Source organism: Schistocerca serialis, chromosome 3 (assembly GCF_023864345.2).
Source record: "Schistocerca serialis cubense isolate TAMUIC-IGC-003099 chromosome 3, iqSchSeri2.2, whole genome shotgun sequence".
Lineage (NCBI taxonomy): Eukaryota > Metazoa > Arthropoda > Insecta > Orthoptera > Acrididae > Schistocerca > Schistocerca serialis.
This window is the reverse complement of record NC_064640.1, coordinates 717,505,591-717,526,010: the sequence shown is the minus strand read 5'-3', so window position 1 is coordinate 717,526,010 and position 20,420 is coordinate 717,505,591. Positions and strand designations below refer to the sequence as shown.

Genomic DNA, 20,420 nt, shown 5'->3' with positions numbered 1-20,420 from the left:
GTAAGCAGAATTCTGCACCCAAACAACAAAAAGCTTAAGGACAAGTCCGAAAAACGATGGAAGAATACAGTCTCTCTCCCTTTTATAAAGAAAGTAACGGATCAGATGGAAAGATTTTAAGTAAACATGATATTAGACCTGTTTTTAGACCAACGAAGAAAATTTGTCATGTTCTTCGGTCTGTAAAAGATAAACGCGCTCCTCTATCAGCCAGTGGCGTATATAAAATTCCGTGTACATGTGGTAAAGTTTATGTTGGAACAACAAAAGAAGCGTAAATACACGGTTAAAAGAACACAGAAGTCTTTGCCGATTAGGAAAAACAGATAAATCGGCTGTAGCAGAACACGCTTTTCAGCCAGGAAATCATCAAGTGAAGTTTTCCGAAACAAAAATTTTATCTACGACAACGAACTATTACCCACGGCTTTGTAGAGAAGCAATTGAAATATATAAACATAGGGATAATTTTAATCGGAAAGAAGAGAACATGAAACTTAGTGATATTTGGACAGTAGCACTACAGAATTGCTAGACAGTTTTATCCGTGACGAGATTACAATCTATAGTTAAGTTTTATCTCTGACAAAGGTTATCTCTGCATATCACGTGTAACTCTGGTCACGCCCACTTTCTACGATACATAAGTCGCTCTCAGACGTCCAACCCGTCAGTCGGCAAGACTCACCGGAGGAGAAACACCCCTCTGAAGATGTCCAGCGCAGCTCTGGACGAAACGTTAGGAGCTGAAGAGTTTCATGGACCACGACCTTACATCCCGGAAGGTTTACCAGAAGATAGGAGGCCAGGTGATATGGGAAGATTTCGGTTAGATTACATTGTGGTCAGACAGAGATTCCGAAACCAGATATTGGATTGTAAGGTGTACCCAGGAGCAGATATAGACTCAGATCACAATATAGTAGTGATGAAGAGTAGGCTGAAGTTTAAGACATTAGTCAGGAAGAATCAATACACAAAGAAGTGGGACACGGATGTGTTAAGGAATGATGAGATACGTTTCGAAGTTCTCTAAGGCTATAGATACAGCAGTAAGGAATAGCTCAGTAGCAGTGCAGTTGAAGAGGAATGGACATCTCTAAAAAGGGCCATCACAGAAGTTGGGGAGGAAAACATAGGTACAAAGAAGGTAACTGTGAAGAAACCATGGGTAACAGAAGAAATACTTCAGTTGGTTGAGGAAAGGAGGAAGTACAAAAATGTTCTGGAAAACTCAGGAATACAGAAATAGGAAGTGCAGGGAAGCTGAGACGAAATGGCTGCTGGAAAAATGTGAAGACATCGAAAAAGGCACGATTGTCGGAAGGACAGACCCAGCATGCAGGAAAGTCAAAACAGCCTTCGGTGACATTAAAAGCAAGGGTGGTAACATTAAGAGTGCAACAGGACTTCCACTATTAAATACAGAGGAGAGAGTGGATAGGTGGAAAGAATACATTTGAAAACCTCTACGAGGGGGAAGATTTGTCTGACGTGATGGAAGAAGAAACAGGAGTCAATTTAGAAGAGAGAGGGGATCCAGTATTAGAATCAGAATTTAAAAGAGCTTCCAAGGATTTGAGGTCAAATAAGGCAGAAGGGATAGATAACATTCCGTCAGAATTTCTAAAATCATTGGAGGAAGTGGCAATAAAACAACTGCTCACGTTGGTGTGTAGAATGTATGAGTCGGGCGACATACGATCTGACTTTTGGAAAAGCGTCATCCACACATTTCCGAAGTCAGCAAGAGCTGACAAGTGCGAGAATTATCGCACAATTGGCTTAACAGCTCATGCATCCAGGTTGCTTACAAGAATAATATACATAAGAATTGGGAAGAAAATTGAGGATATGCTAGATAACGATCAGTTTGGCTTTAGGAAAAGTAAAGGCACAAGAGAGGCAATTCTGACTTGGCGGTTAATAACGGAAGCAAGATTAAAGAAAAATCAAGACACATTCATAGGATTTGTTGACCTGGAAAAAGCGTTCAACAATGTATAATGGTGCAAGATGTTCGAAATTCTGAAAACGTTGGGGTAAGCTGTAGGGAGAGACGTGTCATATACAATATGTACAACAGCCAAGAGGGAATAATAAGAGTTTATGACCAAGAACAGAGTGCTCGTATTAAAAAGGGTGTAAGAGAAGGATTAGATTTTCACCCCTACTGTTCAATCTGTACATCGAGAAAGCAATGACGGAAATAAAAGAAAGGTCCAGGAGTGGAATTAAAATCCAATGTGAAAGGATATCAGTGATGCAGTTCACTGACAACATTGCTATCCTGAGTGAAAGTGAAGAAGAATTACATGATCTGCTGAATGGAATGAACAGTCTAATGAGTACGTAGTATGGATTGAGAGTAAATTGAAGAAAGGCGAAGGTAATGAGAAGTAGCAGAAATGAGAACAGTGAGAAACTTAACATCGGGATTAATGGTCATGAAGTAGATGAAGTTAAGGAATTCTACTACCTAGGCAGTAAAATAACCAATGACAGATGGAGCAAGGAGGACATCAAAAACATATTAGCTATGGCAGAAAAGGCATTCTTGGCCAAGAGAAGTCTACTAATATCAAATATCAGCCTTAATTTGAGGAGGAAATTTCTAAGACTGTACGTCTGGAGTACAGCATTGTATGGTAGTGAAACATGGACTGTGGGGAAAAACGGGAACAGAAGAGAATCAAAGCATTTGAGATGTGGTGCTACAGACAAATGTTGAAAATTAGATGGACTGATAAGTTAAGGAATGAGGAGGTTTTGCGCAGAATTGGAGAGGAAAGCAATATGTGGAAAACACTTATAAAGAGAAGGGACACGATGATAGGACATCTGTTAAGACATGAGGGAATGACTTCCATGGTACTAGAGGGAGCTGTAGAGGGCAAAAACTGCAGAGGAAGACAGAGATTGGAATACATCCAGCAGATAATTGAGGAAGAAGGTTGCAAGTGCGACTCGGAGATGAAGAGGTTAGTTCAGGAGAGGAATTTATGCTGGGCTGCATCAAACCAGTCAGAAGACTGATAAAAATGCCATCCTGCTACCTTAGACCTCGAGTACTGTGTGGCAGGTCCACTATACCCAAGATCTGCATGCAAGGCCCGTTGTAGGACCAAAAAGTCTTACACTGGCATTCCATGTAGGTCTGGCCTTTCTATATTGTTCCACCACATTTTATCCTGTGCAATTTCACCATGAAACATTAGTTTTCACAGTTCTAATTGATTACTAAAAGTATAGGCATGAGAGTGTGCTAGAGCAAAAATGTGTAACTAATTTTGATAAAATCAACGTAATGCATCAATGTTTTTCTTTGGAATTAGCAGTATATTGCGGAGCTATAAATTTCAGCTTAGACTGGAAATACAGGGTGTGTCTTCTTTTTTATTATAAAACTATTTATTCTGCACGTTGCATACCATGCTCGGCAACTTCAGCTTATTTTATTTAGTAAATGTTCTCTTTAACAAGGAAAGGCATTTATGTGGAATATTTTTCAGGTGTCGAAAGCAGCTGAGCACTGCATTTCAGCTATTGGAAAATCACTGCCTCCTGAACAACTCATTAATGTAGTTTGTCCATTGATAAAAACAGGAGATCTTCCAATGAATTTGGGAGCTATAAAAATATTAACTTGTGTCATTGAACACACTACGCAAGATATTTTAGAACCACATCTGAAAGAAATAATGGAAAGTCTCGTCAAAGTGAGTGAATTATTTCAGTAATTAAGAACAAACTTCAACTATAATTACTATTTAACTTTTATCATCTCTAACAGGTTTCATTGTCAGATAATAGTCTTTCGATATTTGGCTGTATGAGGTCTTTTCATGTGAGTTCAACAAAAGGGGGAAAAATAAATAAAGAAAAAAATACCCATCCAGCTCCGGTGCTCATGTGTTGCATGCCTAGCCCATGCAGCTGCCAATCATCCCCTCTGTATTCATATCCAGCACATCTACTGCCTTCCTCCAAGCAGCTCTATACACATGCCCAACCCCACCCACTTTCCACCTGTTTCTCCCGCTCTTTCATTTTATTTGAAATTTATTACATTTTTAATACCACGATAGTGCAGAATGATACTTCATAATATTTTGAAAATAAATTTAAGTTTTCTTTTTTCATTTACCATCCAGTTTATGGGAAATTTGCTGATTAAGTACTCTGAAGAACACATTGTATAACACACAAAGGTAATGGAAGGCTACCCAAAATAATCCTGAAAGCATTAGCATCTCAATTTAAAGTCATTTCACAGACATTTAGCGGCAAAGTAGAAAATTGAAGAAGAAAATCACTAGGGTGTTTTGTCTTGTGTGCTATGTTAAAAATTTTAGGTCAATTTTTATGAGTTTGTCTTACAGTATCTGTTGTTTCAAACGTATGTACAAATAATTATTAAGAAATATATGTGTTCAGTGTTACTGTTCTTAATAGTGAATAATATTTTGTTTAAAAACAAAGGGAGGAGTGGTAACTTAAGTCATATAGTGGTAGGGTTCTATCTTTTGTTATTATGTCACTTAATGAAGGCAGTAAAAAGGGATATACAGAAGTTGAAACTTTGAAAATTATGGGAAAATGTAAGAAAGAAAATAAGAATTGCATTAGATGCTGAAGTGCCAGAAAATTCTTTTCATATGGACTTGCTGCTTGATATGCAGGAACAGTTTTCACCAAGTTAAAAACTGCAATAACTGGCTGCATCAGCATCTACCTTGGTAAAACATTTGAAATACTCTTGCAGCTCCCGACTATTAGCTGTACCAAAAACTGAATATTTTAAAGAATAAGGTTTCTGAACAGAAACTAGCCTGAAAAGAGATGTGAAGCTTAAACCTTAGATAATTGATTTAGTAAATAGATTTTATGAACAGGGAAACCGCTGGTTTTTGTAAAAGTTGTGTGAAATGCATTCCAATTTTAAAAGTGAATATCCTGGAGGGGGGGGGCAGTTTATTTTATTCTGGTCAATCTGCCCCAAAGCTTGTATTTCAGCCAGTGCTAAAAGTACCACCACTCAGTATGTTTCTGCACCATTCATTAGAACATGCATTGAATTTAATCAGTGGGTTTCAACAGAAACAAGACAGATGATGACACATTCTGCAGACATAACAGATTTTATAATGAACCTTTCATGTAAATTGGAAAAACTTGTTCCACGCTCTTATTTTGCAAAGTTTCAGTCAAAATATAACAACGTGCTTAGGGTCAATTGCATAAAGCAGTCCGTCTTAGATTAGCACAAAAAATGAACTCAGATCAAGCTGGAGTAAGAAATCAGCATTTTTATAAACGTTCATCTCAAATTATATCACCCTGAACTGATATCATCCATGATTAACACACTTTTGTGGATCAAATCAATTTCAACTACAGCTGTAAGTTTCCCTTGTGACGGTACACACAACAACAGGTTCTGTTGTGCTAATACAAGTTGAAAAAATAATAAAGAAATTGTTGTTAACACAAGATGTGTCAAGTAAATATGTGAATATGACTCCCTCACTGCTGAAGTTCAAATAATATTTTCAATCTGTGAGGCTGTGTTAAGTAAGTTACCTATGATTTATGTAATGGATGCAGATAATAAGTGATCTCATAATAACTCTTGGAGATAACTCATAATTAATGTGTTAATTTAAAGGCATTTCATAGACACTTAAGTGGCGGAGTAAAAAATGGAATTTAGAACTATTTGCAGACACCAGACAGTAATGACTCAACATTTACTACAAAAATGCTGTCTAGACATGAATAGCAGTAACTAAACAAGTGAAATTAAATTTTAACTGCTGAACAGATGCTTAAACTGCTGGCAACTGCACGTACATTGATGAACAGAAAAAGTAAACATATGTAAGTCAATTCATATCGATAACAGCTCTACTTAAACAGACAGTGCAAGTGTACAGTTCTGCCACTGTCTGCACGAATAGTTTCTTTAGTATTGAATAAAAATAACTTTAAAGCTTGTGAACTATTGGAGCTTTCATTCACACAGAAAAGCATCTAAATCCATTGCCAACAGTCTGCATTATGTATGTCTTTATCTTGTTTAGCAAACTCCTGAAAACCTAATGCAAAGCAACAGTTGTTTACAGTTTGTCTCTGCAGTCAAATCAGCTGTGCCCTCTAACAGCCAAACCTGAGTGGCTTTAAATTATCAGCTGTCGAGTAGTGTATTATGTGCAATAATGGTTAAAAAATAATTATGACAGCTCTGTGTTTTGAAGCCACACTACCTAGCATTCTAGGCAGATGTGGTGGACAATGTTCTATGTAGAAGAACATTAGGCACTGAGAATTATGTTGTTTCTTTTCTTTTACTTGGGGGATGTCTTGACTATTTTAATCTTTTCGTGCTATGGGGAAGTTTGTTATGCTTATTTTCCACTGTCTTTACAACACAAACCTTTCAACAATAAATACTTTGTGTATGTGATGTACAATTTATTCCTGCAGTCAAAGCACGATAATCATGATAATAGATGATTTAGCAGTGTTGCCAAGCATGTCTCAGGGTAATTCAGATCAACACAGAACCTCATTAAGTTGATACAAGTTCAGTGTAATAAGGCACAGCGAAATTGTGAAATGGGTTCATTTTCTGAATTACGATCAAAATTGACCTCCAATCAATGATTTTTATACAGTCAACCCTTAAATGGTCATCTGATGTACACGTTGCCACAGTATCAGTGGACTTTCGTGAAAATTACTGCTTTACTACCCAGGAAGAAACCCAAGGTTACAGTTGGACATTTGACTCTTGCACTATACACCTATTGCAGTTAACCTCAGAAATACTGAGGATGAAAGATCATTTAAATGTCAGACCAGATGACACGCAACATGATACTTGTATGTTCTACAGAATTCAAAAACTATGCCAGATTTTATCAAAGAAATGTATTCATAAGCACAAGCTGTCATTATTTTAGTGATAATGTGCAAGCCAATACAAAAATGAATATAATTTGATCAACCTATCTCTCCCATCAAAATAGTTTTGAGATCAGTAATGGCTGAACAGTTATTCTTTGCAACACATGAAAAAAGTGGTTGTTAGGGTGTAGAGAGGACAATTAAAATGTTATCTCAAAAGGAATGTATACAAAGACCTATGTGAATCAGGCCAGTTTCAGTTTTGTAATATTACAATCACCAAAGCTATTGTACCATGGAATAGTCTGTATATCAGTCACCTTCAGAAGTTAAAATACTTTCAGGAACCAGAAGTATCCATAACTTTAAGCCACTGGATTTATTAGGAAAATTGGAAGCAAGTAGGATCTGTAATGATGTGAAACCCCTCTGGAAATATAATTTAAAGAATAAATTGAAATCCCTTTTGTGAGAAGAAAATTTGATCCTATCTTGTAATGTAGCTTGCAAATATTACAATTTGTGGTGTGTGGGATTATCACTGAAACAAATAAAATAGAAAAGATGTTACTGTTCAATTCACGAACCCTTCAGAATCATCACTAACATTCCATTGGCTCAGAGTCCATCCTCTATTCAAATAAAAATGTTGCTGTTTTAAATTGTATTATTTTTACACAGTGTGGTTAAAAACTGAATAAATCAGGAAGTTTTTTTATTTTTTATTTTCAACTTAATTTTTTAAAACTGCTCTTGGTTGAGCCAGTTTGTTTTATAGCTTTGATTAATTAAGATTTCTCACTTGCACAGTTATGGACTACACTTGTTGCCATTGTTTCCTTGGTGTTGAAATATTATTTATTAAAAAACATAACACTGAAAAGATTTTTAAAAAATACAAATGTTTGCGCAGAAACAAATTTTGTAGAAAAATACCATGTAGAAACAGAGACCCCTATTTATTTTTATTTTATTTATTTCTTTTATGTAATATAATGCTGAAAACCAAAATGTAAATGTAGATGTTATGCTGCCTTGGTGAATTTGCTAAAAGGTATTACGTAACTACCACTACGTTACATGCAAATACAATGTTAAATGAAAAATATAATTTAGATTCATAATTTTAGCAAGCATCATTTTGCACCATTGTGGTGTTAAAATAGTAAAAACTGGCAAACTTTGAAATGCTACAGTATGAAAACAGAAACAGATTTGGTGCATCCCCCCCCCTCTCTTTTTCCTTCGTTGTGTACATGGTGAGTCAGGAGGAAAGGTATACACATTGAGGAGTGATTGTATTAGTGGTTGTGAACAACAACAAAAAAAAACTTCATATAGACACATTCCCTATATTTAACACTACTGTTGTCTATTTCTCTTGAATAACTCGAAACCTGCTCCTTCCCATGTAAACATTTTTCAGTGCAAAATTAAACTATATTAAATTTCCTTCAAAAAAGGTACCATTTATTTTCTCTCTAGGGCTAATAGTCTGTGCTCGCGAAGAGAACATGAGAATATTGAAAATCTCACGCAATGTGTACGCATCATAGCTTAGGTAGCTTTTGTATGACAATTTGAGGTAGTTTCCTGCCTTAATAGACCACAAGTGCCCCTGTCAAGTTGCTCGTCACAACTTCCTGTACACTGCTGTGTTATGTTGTCAGCAATGACAATGTTTGAATAATACGAAAAAACAAATAACAGTGTATTTTGAATGTGATCTATGTCGGAAACCATTCAGAATATGGCGTATGTCCATATTAAGTTTCTTGTTCAGAATCACCTATTATCACCCCTAAAAGTATGTACCCTCTCTCCTGACTCACCCTATATACAGAAACACAAATGGCCGAATGCTGTTTATCTCAAGCACTTAATCCGTTGGGGTGATAGATGGCACCTTTGTTGTTGTGATATTGTAATTCCATATTACAACAATAAGAAGCATGATTGTGTGGACAGTTGTTGAATATCATTGGCAGTAACATGGTGGTGGAAAGTCTTGAAACTTAGTTTGTTAAGATTTTGCTAATGACATGTATTGCATTATGGGGCCCCCTTGATGCACTCTTGTATCTTCTACTTGTCTCTGCTGAAATTGTGTGTTCTTCAAAGTGTAAAGCCTTACAAGACATTTGAACTGATGTTCTGCACTACTGTCCAAACCTATCGCCTTTGCATGGTTTTTGACATTATGTTGTATGAAAGACAGAATTTTCTGGTTTCCATATTATTTCAAACCTGGCATTTCTTTGTTCTATTTGTAAAACTTTTCCAATGTTATTCTGAAGTTATAATAAGCTTCTAGTAGAAGAACTGATTATTTTTTAACTCTGTGTTGTCCAATACAGAATTAAACAAAGTTTGTGTGATGTCTGTATGTAATAATTGTGGTATCACTTTTGAACATCTGCAATCCTTGTTGTTGCTGCCATGAATATGATATATAATATATTGTGAATGTAAGTAGTGAATTATATATAAAAAAACAAAGATTAGGTGACTTACCGAACAAAAGCGCTGGCAGGTCGATAGACACACAAACAAACACAAACACACACACAAAATTCAAGCTTTCGCAACAAACTGTTGCCTCATCAGGAAAGAGGGAAGGAGAGGGGAAGACGAAAGGAAGTGGGTTTTAAGGGAGAGGGTAAGGAGTCATTCCAATCCCGGGAGCGGAAAGACTTACCTTAGGGGGAAAAAAGGACAGGTATACACTCGCCCACACGCACATATCCATCCACACATACAGACACAAGCAGACATATTTTGGGTGACATGGTATTAGAAGGTAGTGAATTAGAAATATTGTGATACATTGTGTACATTTTTGTTATATGATGTGAACTGCTATGTGATAGATGTCAGTTGTAACACAAACATTCAACTATTAGGAAAATCATTAATGAGAAATTGGTATTTGTAAATAACTCTGCATCACAGGGACATAATCTTTTTTGCATTCATAAGTAAATGTCATATAATCGATCAACAGACCAGCAGGAATACAGGAAATGGGGGTTTGAAAAGTATCATTTACAACAGAGTGTATTCAGAGTTATGTTAAAAATGAAAATGAAATTAAAGACTTGCCTAGTTAACATCACCCATCTTAAATATTATTCAGTTATATCATTAATTTGGGAGACTCACACATGTAACAAGCAAAAAAGTGCTATGGTGTGAAAGAAAGAGTACAGCCTGAAATAAAAACAAAATATCACCCCATACCATAAAAACAAAACATATAATATTTTGATCATTTCCAGATATTTACATTATTTTAGATAAATTTTAAGTGTTAACATTTCTAGGACTAATTAGCTACTTTATCTCATTTTTATTTCAATAAATAATTTGTTTTGTTTACAGGCATATGATAACGAAGAAAGTTCTGTGAGGAAATCTGCTGTATTTTGTATGGTTGAATTACACGGTATTGTTGGAGAGGCAGTTTTGCAACCGCATTTAGCTAGCTTAAACAATGGTAAGCTGAAACTTCTTCACCTGTATATCAAACGATCGCACCATGGTGGTTCGAGTGGCATCACTTCACCAAAAACCACAACGTCGTGAAACTTTTAATACTCGTTAATTTTGGCTTTAATGTATTCTATCATTCCAGTGCTTGTCAATTTTTTTAACGAAACAGAGTTTTCCAGTTATTAAAGCCCAAAAATAAACAGTATATTGCATGTATTTATTTTTCACCCATTAATTCCCATATATATTTCATTGCGTTGTTTTATAGCTACAGAAATTATTGTAGCACATATTTAGTTCAGTGTAATACATGTGTGTGAATGAACAGTGAACAGGAAGTAAGTAACATTTTCTGCCAACTGCCAATACTGGTAACAGGTGCAGATACCAGCAGTTAAATGTTTTATGTTAGTGGCTTTTCAACTAATTTGACAACCGGTGACAATATGAAACACAGTCAGTGAAATGACACACAATAATTGGAACCAATTCTGTTACATTCTGTATTGCTACGAAATATACAGGGTAATTATAATTAAAGTTAAACTTTCAAACCACTGTAGAAATAATACCACTGGTCATAATGACGTCAAATTGCAACGGAATATTATCGGAGAAGGGGGAAAACGTATGGCAGAAGAAAAATAAATACTTACAAAATGTCACAATAGATGGCGCTGTAAGCATTATAATTTAATAGTGGTCAATTACAAATGACAAATGAATCTCACAACCATTCCTAAGGTGTAAATTTGATGTTAAACAAACTGTACTACTCAGTGTGCATGGATGTATATATGTGATACTGTTAATTATGTAAGCTCATCCACCACGGCAAGGTCATATCACATCAGATGGGAAAAATCGGTTTTTAATTGTGCTGAGCCCAAAAACCGCATAAAAAGCATCACTCACATCAGTTTTTAATTGTCCTGAGGCCAAAGACCACATAGAAAGCATCAATCACATCAGTTTTTAATTGTCCTGAGGCTAAAATCCGCATGAAAAATCATCAATCAAAATCAAATCGGATTATTAATTTCCATTTGACTGGTGCAAAACATGTTCTATGCTGTCCACCGTTTTCTGCAACAAGTTGAAATTGAGAAACTGCATGTTCCACAACTGATCAAAATGTTTCTGGGGTCATATTCAGAATGTGTTGTGCCTTTAATGCAGCTATATTTGCAATCAGCACACTGAATGTAACATCTTTCATAGCCCCACAGCCAAAAGTCACTTGGATTAAGATCAGGTGATCGGGACAGCCAGGCTGTAGGGAAATGGTGGCTGATAATTCTAGCATTTCCAAAATGGTGCTTCAGCAGCTGATTAACTGGATTTTCAATGTGTTTAGATGTGCCATCTTGCATAAAAATGGTCCCATCCAAGTTGTTGCCGAGCTGGAATGACGTATTTGCGCAAAAGACACTCATAGTGCTTACCAGTGACGGTACAGGTGTACAAGTAACAGGACCGGAAGCACCTGTCTCTTCGAAAAAATATGGCCCTATGATAAATGATGCCGTAAACCTGCACCACACAGTGACCTTTTCAGGATGAAGTGGTACTGATTGATCTGCGTGTGGATTTTCCATTGCTCATATTCGATAATTCTGTGTACTGACATATCCTGTCAGATGGAAGTGGGCTTCGTCTGTCTACAAAATCTTCCATGGCCAATCATTGTCCTCTTCAGTGCGAGCAAGAAATTTTAAAGCAAAGGTCTCTCTTGCTGGCAGGTCAACAGGAAGCAACTCGTGCACATGGGTAATTTTGAATGGATAGCAAAGAGGGATGTTTCGTAGGATTTTACACACCGTGCTCACAGGTGTGTCCAATGTTCGAGCAATTCTCCGTGCACTACACATTTGCACACCACCACCTGTCTCCTCCTGCATTGCTGTGGCCACTGCTTCCACGGACGTTGAGTCAATTCTTTTCCTCCCTTTACCACGTTGCACACCAAAAGAACCCATCTTTTCAAATTTCTGAAACATTTTCTCCAGACCCACAGCAGTCATTAGACCAATGCCTTTTTTCAAACCCTTCAGTGTCCGGAACTTCTGCAAATAGTGATGTGTACACAGTCATCATTCTTGTAATACAGGTTTACAAGAAGAGCACGATCCTGCATTGAGATAGTCATTGCGTACGTCGCAGACGCAAAAGGAAGAAAAGCCGTGTACCCAGCATGTGTATACCAACATCTATGGGTTGTGCGCATGCCAGTTGTTTTCATTTACGTATCCTGACACATACAGTCCCATCTATTGATAAATTTTCACACTATTTTTCCTCCATACGTTTTCCCCCTTTTCTCATAACATTCCATTGCAGTTTGATGTATGTATTGAGGAAACTTATAATTCTTTACATAATATCACGATTTATTTTGGGTGTTTACTCAATAGACATTTGCAGTAAGACATATCTGAAATTATCTTATTTCATAGTTATTCTGGGGTTGACACATCTTCTGCCCATACCTTATTCCATTTGGCTGTATTGTCAGCTTTGTATTTTTTTGACAGATTTAAAGGGTTAAAATTAAGTGAACATAATTACTTCATTTGCAAAATGTGTGGATCATTGGTCTCCATAATAATCTTTCTCTACTTATCTCAAGGAACAGTAAATTTATACACAAGTAATGTTGGAAGTAGTTGTTGTTTCTCAGTTATCTCCAACAAGAAATGATAGAATAATAGATGTTGCAGATAATTACATAAGGAAATAGGTATAGAAATGCATATTTTTAGAGTGAGTGGACCTTTTTTTTTATATTTGATAGAGCATGTTGAAATTTTGCAGTGGCACAAAACATTTGCATAGTCATCATTCAGTAAAACCACTTTTTCATATTAATTGCCTAAAAAATACACTTAACTCATACTAAGGTAATCTGATAAACAGATTGGCTGCATATTGTTGCATCATTGCCAAATGTCACTACTAGAGATTGAGATACCTGAAGTTAGTGGCCACTCTACAAACACCAGATATTGAAACTTTGCTATGGAAACTTGCCCATAGCAAACAACTGTCACTACTGAGATACATTGATGTTGCCTTTCATGATGAATCGATAAACAGCTGCTGTTGACGCCAAACATACATGCCCTCATCTGAGAAGTTAAAACAATGACTTGTCAGATGTTTCTCCAGTTGTTAATAACCCTTTTTGTTGCATAATACATACTGATTTGATCAATGATCACCTGTGAAGCAAGTCTGGGTGGTTGTGGGGTTTCTATGGGGCTAGCTAATATGTTTGGGGCCATAGTACATGATCATGATTGAAATCTTGCCAGATTGATGGCTGTAGAATTGCAGGGTGTCATGCTTCATACTGCTACATTTGTTGCCATATATTATGTACCAAACCAAGCATTCACTATGGTCTTTGTAATACTCTGTAGTCATGTTTATAGCCTTTAATGTGTCTACATTCACGCCAATTGTGATACATTTTAACTATTGCAGCTCTGTAACATCTCACAAATGTAGCAATTTGTTGCACAAAGGCACTAGTCTTCTCCAGAGAAGAGAGAACTGGGAGGGTGTGGTGTGGGTCAAAGGTAGACACATGCTAGCAGTGCCACAAAGTATTTTCAGTCCCCCCCCCCCCCCCCCCCCCCCCCCGCGCGTCTCCTCCTCTTTCCAGAACACATTTACATTTTTACTTTCACACTACTTAAACAACTTTATATTTACTCATTACATTTGTTCCTTGCTTTCCTATCCCTATTATTTAAGTAAGAAAGCTGCTATTCTACATTAGTTTCAAAATAGATTAAAAAGAAAAATAGGACTCAGCTCCCATTTTGACAAATGTTTTGAGACTTCTTCAGCAACATTTCTTACAGTCGTGGCACTTTATCAAATTTTGTCTCTATCAGGATGTTTAGTCTTAAATTTTAACAAATTTACAGTTAAATCTGTTGAGAGAGTAGATGTTGTCAGTATTTTAGGCCAGCTGTGACACCAAACTTTATGGCAACAAGATGACAGCCAGTGTGAAAATTTATCACATAAGAACATTATTTTTTCTGTTATAAAGAAAATGTGTGCGAATTGTAATGATGAAATTGCAAAGCTGAATGAACAAGTGTAAGGTTAACAATTCAGAAACAATGTGCTGAAAATGGACATCTCACATTTCATGTAGGAAAAAGTGTTCTGAATACACTGGAAGTTTCACAAAATATCTCTTCTGTTTCTGAAAAATGATCAAAAGTTGCATACGAAAACAGCATGCTGAAAGTACATTATCATGTAAGTAGTGAAACATAACGTAAAATTTGTGCACAAAAATGTCTTTCAGGTAATTTCAATTATGAACTGTGGGAGTGCAACTAGTAATCTCGAATCACGTCGAAAGAAAATAAGCAGTGTAAGCAAAGCACAGAGATGGATACAACCACAGAAGAATTATATATCAATCACCAATTTGATCGTTGTCAATGAAGCTACCTTAAGAGTTTCTCATTATGCGTTATCAGCTACCATGGACAAAAAAGACATAACAAACAGTCTTGTCACACATCAAAAAATAGACTTAAAATCTGTAACCGTCAACTGGTAAGAACAGGTAAATTTTTTCTTCATGCAGATTGTCTAGGGCAAAACTTAGCTGCAAAATTTTTTGTGTAAATAAAGATATGAAAAATGGTAATAAAGGAATTCAAAATGTGTGCATGAGTTTTAAAAATATAATATTTGACAACATAAGCAACATAGAAAGAAGGTTCTGCATGATGCAGTCACCATCACTTTATAATAACAAGGAGCCTACGAACGGTAAATAATAAGTTGGATTTGCTCATTTATTCATTCCACCCAACCACAAAAATTAAGATTTTGGGAGAATCAGTCATGAACTTCCGTACCAGTGAAGTAATACATCTGCAAGACAAGTGTACAAGTTCACCACTAGTCAGCTATACTAGATAATGGCAGTGTATGTATCCACACAGAATTTCATATGAGAATACTGTGTCTTTTTTCATTAAAATGAATATAGCTTAGATAATAAAACAGATGGCTTTGAAGCAGTTGTTATAGAGTCGGTACCACTTGCAGTCATGATGGAACACCAGCAATCTGTAGATAACATTCATTGTTTTGAAATACATGATTATACCGTAGCAACACTTGACTACAGAGCACGTAATACTCCCTGTGTACAAAGTTTGCACTAGGATCTCCTTTGGTAGCACTCTTGAGCCTGACACCTCAAGAGAGCACTTGTATCATTTCAGCCTCAAACCATCTCTATGAATAAATAGACTGATTCTATTACCACAACACCAGAAAAATCATCTGGCCGTGGATATTTAGTGTTACCTAGTGGATTGTTAGGAGGTGTGTATGTGGGTGGGGTGCAAAGATCTGCTTGGACTAGTTCCTTGTAGAATACTTCACACATGCTTGGTTAATACATCAATGCCATGACAAATTAGGATCAAATTGTCTCAACAGATTCTATAAATTATCACCTCTCAGATTATTTAGGCCAAACTTTATTACTAAAATTCAGACTAAGAAACACATGAGTGCAATCTACACAGGCTGACTCCTAGTGGTATAAAGAACTCCACAAGCAGTGTAAACATTAATTTCACTAAGTAGTAAGAAGTAGTAAGAAGAACACTTTGGAGGCTGGCAACATAGAAGGATATCGGCCTTATGAAACCGGCCATTTATGCTATTATTTAAAGCATTACTAGAACATGTGTAATTGATATGTCTTCAAGGGTAATACATACTAAATAACTGCCAAACTTCAAGATTTATTGTTCGTATTTACTTTAGTTCTTTGATGCTTACAGATTTTAAAATAATGGTGACAGAAAGTATAATTATCCTCGCAAGAAAAAAGTTTGTGGTGAGTTATCGAGCAATTTATTTCTCATGAGTTTCCAAAATTTCTTGCTCACTTAATAAACGTGACATATTTGTATCATACTTACAGCAGACTGCAAAACCTAAAGATTACATGCACAGAATTACGTCAGTGCAATCATATTATCTCAACCATTTGCGACAGTAAAATAACTAGAAATTCACAACAGAAGGCTGCTCCATTCAGTTTCCAGTTAGCGAGACATCTGTACATTGTTCTCAACTGAAATGAGTCCCGTTTTTGAGCAATAGATTGCTCATATGGCAAGAAAATTGCAGCCCAATCTATACTGAGGCACAGCCTTTTTAACACAAAGTTGTGGTCTGTGCTATGCTTGGGATTGGTCTCCAGAGTGTTAAAAGCAATAAGTATTAGCCAACAGATACAAAGCTGATATCATGTTTCAAAATCTTGCTGGTGAGTTGTAGTAAAATCAGAAACAATGCAACAGAAGCAAAAATTAATACTCTAGAATTAATTGAGTAAGTTATTGCAGCTCTGAACTCTTCTAGTCTTTAATATTTCTGATGATTACTTTATAGATACTGTTGAAAGTGATGTCGGTGTGAAACAGGATGCACAGCATACATATAAAACAACTAATTTAGGCTAGCTTCCATAAAATTACATACTTAGTTGATTCTGATCTCCACAGCTATGCTGTTTCGTCGGGCAGTAACTGTTGTTCTACTTGGGTTTTGGAAGATTGTTATTATATTTACCTTACGACTAGTTTCAGACAGCTAATTTCAAGCAGTGTGTAAGATGTATGCATGTAATTTGAACTGCTTGAAATTAGCTAACAACTCAAAGTCATTGGTATGAGTACAGTATTTTGTAGCTGAGGTGATACAAAGGGTATTTCTTTTCCATATATCATAAAATTATATTCTGTAACTGAGAAATGAAGTGTGCTCCATATTTCAAAGTTTCTTTGAAGTCTACACATAAACTGTGAATGTCCAGTCACCAGGGCGAAATCTGAACACATTGCAAGGCACAGGAAAGTACACTAAATCCTTGCTAATCTGGTCCTCAGTAATACGGCCTGGCCCACATCCAGCCTCCAGTTGCTCAAGCAGAAATGACACATATGGTAATGAATTCTTCCTTACAATAATTAATGTTAGTTAATTACAGTGTTACACAATGCTATATATGCTTAAAATTGTGGCTATCTTTACAGTTCAGTAGAATGCCTTCCAAAGGAAACATGTTATGCTGGACCTCAAGCAGAAACTCGAAATCAGAAATAAGTTGAACTCAGGTTCTTCACAGAAACCTGTTGCTGCTGTGTATAATGTTTAATGAGCAACTTTTAATGACCAATCTTTAACAGATGAAGAGAGAATCAAATAGCTTAAAGGAAAGTTATGATAATAAGCTGGCACTTCCACTAGTCTGACATCCATGTGTGCAAGGAATGACCATGTTAGCAATAGTCTAGTGTATGTTACATGGTTGCAACTCGATTTATCTCATTCACTTATTAGATGCTCACTAAACAAGGCACAAAGAGCTTACAAAGCCTCCTCTTGAGAATGGCTATTAAAGATTGAAAATATGTAATAAAATAATATTCCAATGTTCGTGCCATTGCATCCTATACATAGCAAACACACAGCTCCGTGGCCGGAAACTTAGCAATGCAGTAATGCCAGTTGAAATACACTCCTGGAAATGGAAAAAAGAACACATTGACACCGGTGTGTCAGACCCACCATACTTGCTCCGGACACTGTGAGAGGGCTGTACAAGCAATGATCACACGCACGGCACAGCGGACACACCAGGAACCGCGGTGTTGGCCGTCGAATGGCGCTAGCTGCGCAGCATTTGCGCACCGCCGCCGACAGTGTCAGCCAGTTTGCCGCGGCATACGGAGCTCCATCGCAGTCTTTAACACTGGTAGCATGCCGCGACAGCGTGGACGTGAACCGTATGTGCAGTTAACGGACTTTGAACGAGGGCGTATAGTGGGCATGCGGGAGGCCGGGTGGACGTACCGCCGAATTGCTCAACACGTGGGGCGTGAGGTCTCCACAGTACATCGGTGTTGTCGCCAGTGGTCGGCAGAAAGTGCACGTGCCCGTCGACCTGGGACCGGACCGCAGCGACGCATGGATGCACGCCAAGACCGTAGGATCCTACGCATTGCCGTAGGGGACCGCACCGCCACTTCCCAGCAAATTAGGGACACTGTTGCTCCTGGGGTATTGGCGAGGACCATTCGCAACCGTCTCCATGAAGCTGCGCTACGGTCCCGCACACCGTTAGGCCGTCTTCCGCTCACACCCCAACATCGTGCAGCCCGCCTCCAGTGGTGTCGCGACAGGCGTGAATGGAGGGACGAATGGAGACGTGTCGTCTTCAGCGATGAGAGTCGCTTCTGCCTTGGTGCCAATGATGGTCGTATGCGTGTTTGGCGCCGTGCAGGTGAGCGCCACAATCAGGACTGCATACGACCGAGGCACACAGGGCCAACACCCGGCATCATGGTGTGGGGAGCGATCTCCTACACTGGCCATACACCACTGGTGATCGTCGAGGGGACACTGAATAGTGCACGGTACATCCAAACCGTCATCGAACCCATCGTTCTACCATTCCTAGACTGGCAAGGGAACTTGCAGTTCCAACAGGACAATGCACGTCCGCATGTATCCCGTGCCACCCAACGTGCTCTAGAAGGTGTAAGTCAACTACCCTGGCCAGCAAGATCTCCGGATCTGTCCCCCATTGAGCATGTTTGGGACTGGATGAAGCGTCATCTCACGCGGTCTGCACGTCCAGCACGAACGCTGGTCCAACTGAGGCGCCAGGTGGAAATGGCATGGCAAGCCGTTCCACAGGACTACATCCAGCATCTCTACGATCGTCTCCATGGGAGAATAGCAGCCTGCATTGCTGCGAAAGGTGGATATACACTGTACTAGTGCCGACATTGTGCATGCTCTGTTGCCTGTGTCTATGTGCCTGTGGTTCTGTCAGTGTGATCATGTGATGTATCTGACCCCAGGAATGTGTCAATAAAGTTTCCCCTTCCTGGGACAATGAATTCACAGTGTTCTTATTTCAATTTCCAGTAGTGTATGCTAATCATCTCAAGGACTGTCATAAACAGTTTCTAGGATACAGGGTCACTCTGCTTTACTCCTCTTCCAATCGAAAATTTTCTTTCATTTTCCTCGCTGACAGAATCCATCTATGATACCTCGATGACTTCTGTCAGCATAGAAAAAAACACGAGGGAATATTGCATTGAAAGAGCCATAGAGCAGAGTATTGCTGTATTCCAAAACTGTCTATAGCACTCCTTGAGATGGCTATGCCCAAAATTATTTGGAAGGAAAGAGGAACTAGAATAAATGGAGAGAGAGTCTCTAACTTGAGATTTGCAGACAATATAGTAGTCCTAGCCAACGATATGATAAAATTGTAATCCTCTGTAAAAAATTTATCTGAGAGTTGCGAGAAAGTGGGCCTTAAGATATAGCTCCCCAAAACAGATACTAGCACAGATGGATAAGTGAAAGACAAATAATTTTGAACAATGACTGCCTAAAAATGTTATCAAATATGTTTATTTGGGACAGTTAATTGATATCCTAGGAGACTTACAACCTGAAATTTTTCACTGAATCTTGCTAGGGTGTATGGCTTATGGAAGAAATACACCTATTTTTGAATCTAATATGCCAACAAACTTTAAAAAAAAGTTTGTTTTTGAAAAGTGTGTTTCTTCTGTTCTAACTAATAGCTGTGAAACTTGTATTTTAAAAGAGTGTTTCAAATGAAAATTACAAACAGCTGAGGGAGCTATGGAAAGTTCACTACTAGGTCTCTATAAGACAGTTCAGAAAAGAAGTGAATACTTACGAGCAATAATAGGCATTCAGATTGTTGTGAAAAGGGCTGTAAAATGGAAACGGGTAGGACATATCGCACAAAGAAACGTTTGAAGATGGACAAAGGCAGTACCAGAGTATAGCAGAGAAGATGAAGACACGAGGAAGACTATCTGACCATGAAGAATTTAAGAACGTTGCAGGCTTCAACTGGTAGGGATGAGAGAGAAAGAGAGGCATGGAAACAACTACTAAAATTGTGT

The 20,420-nt window shown here is 37.7% G+C and overlaps 1 protein-coding gene across 1 annotated transcript in view; it reads left to right on the top strand.

The window, feature by feature from the left end:
• The window catches only part of LOC126471122 (CLIP-associating protein 2-like), a 231,815-nt gene extending 221,209 nt beyond the window's left edge, over positions 1-10,606 (top strand). The window contains exons 25-26 of the mRNA XM_050099204.1: positions 3,513-3,719; positions 10,291-10,606. Of these exons, the coding sequence (XP_049955161.1) occupies positions 3,513-3,719; positions 10,291-10,494 (411 nt within the window). The 3' untranslated portion in view covers positions 10,495-10,606. The remainder of the gene's footprint in view (positions 1-3,512; positions 3,720-10,290) is intronic.
• Positions 10,607-20,420: the final 9,814 nt, after the last annotated feature.